The sequence below is a fragment of the Labrus mixtus genome, chromosome 3 (genome assembly GCF_963584025.1).
Source record: "Labrus mixtus chromosome 3, fLabMix1.1, whole genome shotgun sequence".
Classification (NCBI taxonomy): Eukaryota; Metazoa; Chordata; class Actinopteri; order Labriformes; family Labridae; genus Labrus; species Labrus mixtus.
The window spans coordinates 3,444,753-3,453,156 of NC_083614.1; the positions used below are offsets into that span (position 1 = coordinate 3,444,753).

General features: G+C 44.9%; 1 protein-coding gene and 1 long non-coding RNA gene across 2 annotated transcripts in view; both read left to right on the forward strand.

The window, feature by feature from the left end:
- Positions 1-8,404, forward strand: part of LOC132972055 (uncharacterized) — a 105,390-nt gene that overhangs the window by 12,120 nt on the left and 84,866 nt on the right. The window lies entirely within an intron of this gene.
- ubxn6 (UBX domain protein 6) lies at positions 321-7,029 on the forward strand. The gene is made up of 11 exons (XM_061034899.1): positions 321-514; positions 1,290-1,447; positions 1,615-1,679; positions 1,765-1,893; positions 2,012-2,109; positions 3,014-3,089; positions 3,212-3,296; positions 4,097-4,316; positions 4,404-4,534; positions 4,694-4,842; positions 5,614-7,029. Exons 1-11 carry the CDS (start codon positions 432-434, stop codon positions 5,737-5,739), a joined length of 1,320 nt encoding a protein of 439 aa, XP_060890882.1. The 5' UTR covers positions 321-431; the 3' UTR covers positions 5,740-7,029.

Sequence of the window (8,404 nt, forward strand, 5' to 3'; positions counted from 1 at the left end):
CCTCCTGTCCCTGGAGGTGGTTAAGTCATGTAATCCAAACAGTGTTAACTCAAAAAGAAAACAGAAATGAAATGATATAGTTCTTTCTTGTAGCTGGAAGCAGAATAAAAGTGATCTTCATATTCTCACCACTGAGTGGACATAAAAACGTGAGAAATAAACACACGTGTTTTTATGTTCCTGCGTACTGAGCAGCAGACACATGCGGTGCAGCTTCATTTACAAACTTACATTTAAAGTTTTTGTAGTATTTATTTTTTTGTATTATGTATTCTGGACCACACTCCAGTTCAGTAGGTGGCGGTAATGCGCCTTTAAAAAAACGAAGAAGAGGACTTGTTGTGGTCCTCCTCCTAGCTAAGCAGTAGTTAGCTGCTCTTCGTTTATTTGTGTTTCTCACACTCGTTGTTTTTTTGTGACAGCGAAAGGAAATGAAGAAGTTTTTCGAGGACATTAAGAAAGATGTTAAATTTAAGTCTGCGGGACCCGGGAAGAAACTAACGGATGACACAAGGTAAATAAAAGTCAAACTTTGCTCAGCTGCTACATCGTTAGCCACGAAGCTAACTGTCATAGCTGTGTACGGTTTGCAGAAATGGGAAAAGTCATGGACGACTGCTGGTCATTAATGGTTATAAAGGGTTTATAATAGCATGTCGTTATGTTTACTACTCTGATAATAGTATATATGTTTTAAACGGGCCTGTCCGCTGTTGTTAGCATCGTTATATAATAACATCCTCAGTTAGACAGGTAATCCACGAAGAAGAAGATTACTGAGTCAGAGCACTAAGGGACTTAACCTAAGTGACGTCATGGAGACAGTCTACTACTCAATACTACCAGAACCAGACTCTGTCATGAACAGACAGAACCCTGGAACAGAACCAGACTCATGATGAACAGACAGAAACCTGGAGCAGAACCAGACTCATGATGAACAGACAGAAACCTGGAACAGAACCAGACTCATGATGAACAGACAGAAACCTGGAACAGAACCAGACTCATGATGAACAGACAGAAACCTGGAGCAGAACCAGACTCATGATGAACAGACAGAAACCTGGAACAGAACCAGACTCATGATGAACAGACAGAAACCTGGAGCAGAACCAGACTCATGATGAACAGACAGAAACCTGGAACAGAACCAGACTCATGATGAACAGACAGAAACCTGGAGCAGAACCAGACTCATGATGAACAGACAGAACCCTGGAACAGAACCAGACCCGATCCTACACAAAAGTCTCTTCATTTTGTTTCTTGTCCTCATCACTCTGTAGTGAGAAGCAGAAGGCCGTGCAGAGCAGCTCGAGTGCCAAGAATAACCGTCATGCTCCCAGTGATGGAGCCAAGATGGCGGGAGCTGCAGCCCTGGCCAGGATCGAACAGCATCAGAGGCCGAAGGTCCACACCTCTCAGGACGCCATCAGGAACCAGGGTGAGACTCTTACTGGTGTCTGATATGAAACTGAGGTCATCGCTCACACTTCTAACAGCATGCTTTGAGTAATGTTTCTCCTTTCTTTACACGTTATAATGAAGATTCAGATATTATTACTCCCTTTATTTTGACGCTCTGTTATGCACTCTGTTGACCGGCTGCAGTAAAACGAGAGCTGGAGGCGGAGGCAGCTGCACTGGCTGAAAAAGAAAACGCGGCTGCAGCAGAGGTCGGTATGCAGTACAGCTGTAAGACACCATGAGCATCATCAGTGATCAGTATTTAATGTGATGATATGGGGGAATTCTCTACAGGGGTCCAAAGTGCCGGTGAAGGATCCCACCTGCCTGTCGGTGTCAGGTGTGTATTTCACCTGCCCACTAACTGGAGCCACTCTGACTAAGAGTGAGAGGGAGGTTCACATTAAAGAGGCCATCTTAATGGTACGTCCCAAAACCCGTCTTCACTGTTTGTCGTTTAAGGTCAAATGTAAACTTCTCTGCTTCATGTGAACATGGCTGACTCCTGTTGACTCAACATGAACTGTGTTTTGACTGTCAGCGGTTTGAAGAGGATGAAGTTGAGGCCTCTGTTATGATGATCCACACGTTCAACAAAGACCGGGAGAAAGTCAAGGCCGCCGTGGACATCATAAGCAAGTAAGGCCTGGAGATTTAAAATATCTTAAACAATGTTGAAAACCTGAGAGAGTCGACACATGATGACAGATAATGACAGATTAGCAGTTCATATCGTGTGTGGAGAGCAACGAGACGGATTCAGCACGCATCACACTAACAGATTCATTCACTAGTCTCCACTCTCAGGACTCGTCATCCCACGCCGTCAAACGCCACTAAAGCGTAAACAAACATGGTGGTCGAGCTAATTGCTTTTCATTCAAAATTTGAGATTTTATGTTTTTTGTTTTTCTTAACTTTATTGTTTTTTTTTTGAATGAAATAAAATTGACAAATAAAAAAAATAATAATAATTGTGGCTAGCTGTTAGCTCCCTGTGGTTTCTTTTTACAGACACATTGTTGCTCCTCCGTTTGTGACGTCCATCTAACTTTAAGCTTTGCGTTTGCTGTCGTCGCCATGGTGATGTTTGTTGTGCTTCCTGCTTCAGTCAGCTTGCTTCCTGATTGGTTATTGTTTCGTTCCACGTGACAATCCACAGAGTGCGTGCTCGGCCGTCCTCGGTGTTCTCCCCACACAACAGGACTTCTAACAATAAATATTGCACATGTATAATATTTACTGTTTTAAATTGGGGCGGCTCATGATCGTCGTCGGAGCAGATCGAGGAGGTTAAAATCAGTCTTAACAGTCCTCACACCACGGGAACATCTGGCAAGATAATCAGGCTTTTGCTGACTTTGGTCAGAAGGGGGGAGTCGGTTATCTTGTAGTGTGCCCCCGGCTTTAGACACTCTGTCACTTATAGGAGGTAGAGGATTGTCTTCCAGATAAGGCTGCCTCACGTCACACTTTGACTCAGGGTCAAACATCTGCATGAACTGACTGTGATATTACGTATTGTCATGTGTTTCTATGACAGGTATGTTGATAACATCTGTAAGAATCCCACAGAGGAGAAATACAGGAAGATCAAACTCAGCAACAAGGTGTTCCAGGTGTGTCTGCAGAATCCACCTCCAACATTCATGAATATGACGACCGTCTTCCTAAATACCACGATGGGAAAGTAGGATCGTATTTGTTTTGTTTTCATGCTTCTGTTTTTTTTTGATTTCAGGAAAAGGTTAACTGTGTGGAGGGCAGCAGAGAGTTCCTGCAGGCCTTGGAGTTCACAAGCCTCATGCTTCCTGTAGAGGGTCAAGGTAAACAAATCCTTACAACACACTGCGAGAGTCTGTGTTCAAAATAATGATAATGATAGACTGAGTATATAAAGCCCCTTTAAGGGACCCGAGGACGCTTTACATGGTGGAGGGACGAGACAAAAAAAACAGAACTGAGGGAGCAGAGGATGGAGAGGCGGAGTTCAGGGAGGTGGTTTGAGAAGTCTTTTTGAAAGATGGAGCAATGTGGATGTCTAAGGCGAGGGTGCTCCTGGGGGGGGGTTGTGACGCTGAAGACCCTGTCTCCATAGGGACGGAGTCTGGTGTGTGGGATGGAGAGAAGGCCAGTGTCGGAGGACCGTAGAGGTTTCAGGATGTGGTGTGGTGGTGTAGGAGGTCAGAGGGTTACTGAGGGATTTATTTAAGAGAGGAGGAGTATTCTGATTCAGGATCTAATTGGGAGCCAGAGGAGGTGGATGAGGGTTGGGGTGATGTGCTGCCAGGTCTTGGTAGAGTGGAGTTATGGACCTTTGCTGGTCACCCCAGACAGAACTCCATTACAGGCGTAATGAGGGCTTCTGCCACAGAGTCAGTGATGGCTGGAGTCAAGAGGTTTTTTTAAATTGAAGAAGGCAGATTTAGTGACAGATCTGACTCGGGATTGGAATGAGAGGTGGCGGACCTCAGAGGACGGGGGGCGGAGCACCCCTCAACTTCCAGTAAAATATCTCAAACCTTCCTGAGCAGCGCCTCTGAGGCCTCACAACCATGAGCTCAGTTTATGTGTTATTGAGTTTGAGAAAATGCATCATTACGTTCTGTTCTCTCCTGGAGATCAGAAGAGGATGAGGAGTTTCTGGTGTTACTGGAGCAGAGTCCAGATGCCCTGGAGTTGATGAAGGAGAGGAGGGATCGTCTCCTGAGAGGAGAGCCAGTCAGAGCTCAGCTGGACAGACAGCCGCAAGCATTCAAACCGTCTCCCAACGCCCAGCGCTTCGAGCTGCCTCCAGAATTCTACAACCTGACGGCGGACGAGCTGAAGAAGGAGCAGCAGCAGAGGTACAACGTCCTCGGACCCTGTACTGACTTTAGTCTTGTTTGTTGTTCATATCAGAATCTTTGATCCGTCCTTCGTGTGTTTTCCAGGAGCGACTTGGTGGAGAAGAACGCCATGCTGCGGACAAAGGCCATGAGGGAGAAAGAGGAGCAGAGGGAGAGAAGGAAATACAACTACACGCTGCTCAGGATCCGACTGCCTGATGGAAACCTGCTGCAAGGTACCGTACGCTAACGTCTGCTCTTCAAAGGTCAAATCCACTTTACTCACCGTGTCGTGCTGTTGTTGTCTTTTAAATCAATTCAGAACAATAAAAAAAAACCAGCGTGTGAAAATCCCTGATAGGAATGAGTCAGTAAAGATGATGTGTCACCCCCAGGGACCTTCTATGCGTGGGACCGGCTGTCCGTGCTGTTTGCGTTCGTACGGGAGTCCCTGGTGGACGGCTGGCAGCCCTTTGAGCTCATCGCTCCTGGAAGTCAGAAACTCCAGGAGTCAGAAGAAGTGGCTCTGGCAGAGTGTAACTTGGTGAGTGGAAACCAGAGAGAACTCTTCAAAAACCATCCAGATTCATTGATTTATCTTCAACCGTTCTCCTGACAGGTAGTAGTAGTAATCATTTATTTCTGTCAGAAGGAAAAACAAAAACATTTTGACTGAAAAGGTGTAGGCTGAAGCTTTATCTTATTACACCTACCCTTGTTACAAATCTTATTATTTAAGACACTACTAGTTTGGTTACAAAAAACAAAACATATCAGAACAAAATTTGTTCCAAGAATTTCTTTCAAAACAAAACAAATGAAACAAACAAAAAACAAAACAGAAGTCACACTCACAAAAAATAATCAAACCGACCTTTTATATTTGTTAAACACCATTTTTTTAAACAAAACAAAACAAAACAGGTAATGTTAGCATCAATCAGAAGTGTGGACTGGAGACACTCGACTGGGACTCGAGTCACAGATTTGATGACTCAAAGACACTTGAGATTTCAAAGTGTTTGTTATTTTAGGGCCCTTTGATTTCCGTCATGAGAATCACAGAATTTGTCAACGAGAATCAACTGGAAATGCAGAATATTGTGGAGGTTGCCATGGAGATGAAGACTTGGGGCTTACTTGTGACTTGCAGGTCATTGAGTTTGTCCCACCTGAAATGAAATAACATAACCGCTTTATTTCATCGGGTGATATTCAACCCATCGTAGAACCATCTTTAGTGGGAACATAAAGGGTTTATGTTCTGTTCCTGCTGTTAAACATGTTGAACTGTTCCTGAATGTTTCCCCCTCAGGTCCCTGCAGCTCTGCTCACATTCTCCTGGGATGCAGCTGTGCAGGCGGACATCGCCGCTGCGGGTGGAAAGGGTGCCGCTCTCCTCAAACCAGAGCTGCTGAAAACCATTCGGACCCTCAGCTGAGCAGGATCTGAACATCCCCTGCTGCCCCTCCCCCTCCCCCAGCACGTCTGGGATGGAACTGCCCCCTCGCAGACGACTAGTGATCAGCTTATTTTTTACAAATATTAAAGTCAGTAGCAGTGCACGCTAACGTGCTTGTTTTACTGAGCATACCCTTCTTCCTCGATGATGAGGAGAACGTCACACTAAAGACCGCCTCAGTAGAACACGGTGTTGAAGGAAGCTCGACGACCCGGTAGAGGGAAGGAGGAAGTGAAGGACGGGTGTTGTAGTGAGTGAATGTACATACTGTGCTGTCAAACCCGACAGTGCAGCAGTCAGGTAGATCTCACATGTTGAGAGGCTGTGATTTAACCGTGTCAACACTACGCCCCCTCCTTTGAAGTCTGCTGGATTAACAGTGATCCTCTCTGGCTGTACAGGCATGTAGAAGGAAATCCAGTTCCAGTGTGGTGAGATCCTGTCGTTGGCTTGAATGCTGCTTTAGTGTAAGACGCTGCTGGATGTCTGCAGAGTATCGCTCTTTGTTTGGTTTAAGTGAAAAGTGATGTCTGTAAACTCATGGTTATGATCGTCCTCTTCTGTTTGAGTGAATGTGACCCTCCTGTGTTTACAGCAAAAGGGGCGGCCATGTTTTTAACAATGTGACGGAGGCTAGTACAGAATGATGCTTGTGTATTTGACCTCTCATAGTTGTTAATCGGTTTAATTGTTGAGGCTCGCAGCAGCAGCTTCATGTATCCAGCTAAGTCTAGCATGCAGGCGGGCGGGGACTTCCTTTCTGTTGTGAAAACTGGTGCCCTGACCTCAGTATGTGTACCCACTGCGGTTACCTGGAGGTGAAGTATTTATTTTCTTTCTGACATACAGCCCCACTGAACTCAAGGATGTTCAATGTGTAAGCATCATCTTTCCCCTCAAACATGTTTCTGTTTCTTCAGTTCATAAGTTTGCAGGTAAATCTGTAACGCCACGTGTCTCCTGTGATTGGTCATTGAAGATTTCAACACGCCTACCTCCCCTCGCTCGTCCGTCTCAAACATCACATGTCCGTTTTGCACAACCATGCACATGCACCAACAGATCCTATCCTTGTACAGTCACACAGTTTAGCTGCTGGGAGAGGACCCCGTGTGAGCACTCCTCCAGGTATTCAATGGAACGGTGTTGTTGTTTAAAGGCATAGCAACCTTAACTCCTGATGTACTGAGTTGTATTCTCTGACTTTTAACCTGCCTGTAATAAACACTGCTTGCATATTTTGTTTAATAAACAGTTACGAGAAGAGTCTTTATTTTTTAAGGTTTATTTGGGGGGGGGGGTTTAATTCCTTCATGTAGAGTCAGGACGGGTGATATCCAGAAATCAGAGAGAGAGAGGAGGAATGACATGCAGGAAAGAAGCCAGAGGTCAGACTTGAACCCAGGCCGCCCGCCTGCCTCCGTACATGAGGCGCTCCCGAACACTCATTATTTAATAACTTCAATCTGCACCTCAAGGGAAGCATTCTTAAAAAACAGCAGTAACTGACAAAATGTATGTATAGGAAGCATCAGTATGCTTTACAGTCTAGTGTTCAACATTTAGAAGGAGTTAAAGGTCACATATCCTCCTCCTCTTCAACCAGTGTAATTAAGTCTCAGAGCTCCACAAAACGTGTGAAGTTTCTTGTTCTAAATCCACTCTGATCCTGCTTGGGTGTCTCGGTCTTTCTCGCTCCATGTCCTATTGTTTACGGTGAGAAGGCAGACTCAGAGGGCAGAACAAACACCTAGCTGTGGGAGTGTCACCCACCTGGGGGAGGGGCTACTGCCCTTTGTGATGTCAAATTTTAACCATTTTGGACCACGGCTGTGGTTTAAAGTTTGTCAGCCCCCTACTGGTCTTTTCCCTGCCTTTTTGTAAAGTGTCGAGATAAAATTTGTTATGAATTGGTGGCGCTATACAAATAAAGATCGATTGACAAGTCAGCTCAAAATAATACAAAACAAATTCAAATTTGCCTACAGGCGAGATTAACCTGACTTTACACTAAGCAGCAGCCTCCGTTGTTGAAAAATGAAGTCGATGCTAGAGTTTAAAATCCTGCAGTTCCCAGAGTGTCCACTAGAGGCTGGCTGCAGAAGCACAGGAAGTCACATACACACCCATTCTAAAAAGTCTGTTTTTACAGCAGAGATTAACATGTTTACAGCCTGGTTCAAAAAAACAAATAGGTGTGATTATCTCATGTCTCGATGGACACACACTGTACGGGGGGTGAATGTTTTGATTTGATGAAGGAACAGACGGGGGATGTCACTCAGGCTTCTTCCAGTCATATTTACAGTTTATGGTTTGAGCTCAAAATTGGTCTTGGTCTCAAGACCACTTGTCTCTGAGTCTAAATCATTTTTACTCTGTCTCGTCTCGGTCTCAGACTGGGTGGACTCTGGATTTTACCTTAAGGTCTCGGTCTGTCCTGATCCCTAAAGGTCTCGGAGCACTCTGGTCTCTGGTCTTTGTCTCATTGTGGTCTTGACTACATTGAGCAGTTTTTAATCCAAAAAGAAAAAGGTCTTCAGATTGTTTACATGTTCCTTTTTAATAGTACCAAAACATCCCTCCCAAAAAAAACAAGGCAGGACCAGAACGTTAGTGCCCAGATGTGCAGTTATCTAACTAC

What these genes read in the sequence shown, in the direction of transcription:
- ubxn6 (XM_061034899.1), top strand. Translation starts at nt 432, where the DNA reads ATGAAGAAGTTTTTCGAGGACATTAAGAAAGATGTTAAATTTAAGTCT. An exon ending in AAACTAACGGATGACACAAG is followed by an intron (nt 515 to 1,289) that starts GTAAATAAAAGT and finishes ATCACTCTGTAG; the next exon opens with TGAGAAGCAGAAGGCCGTGC. An exon ending in AAAACGCGGCTGCAGCAGAG is followed by an intron (nt 1,680 to 1,764) that starts GTCGGTATGCAG and finishes AATTCTCTACAG; the next exon opens with GGGTCCAAAGTGCCGGTGAA.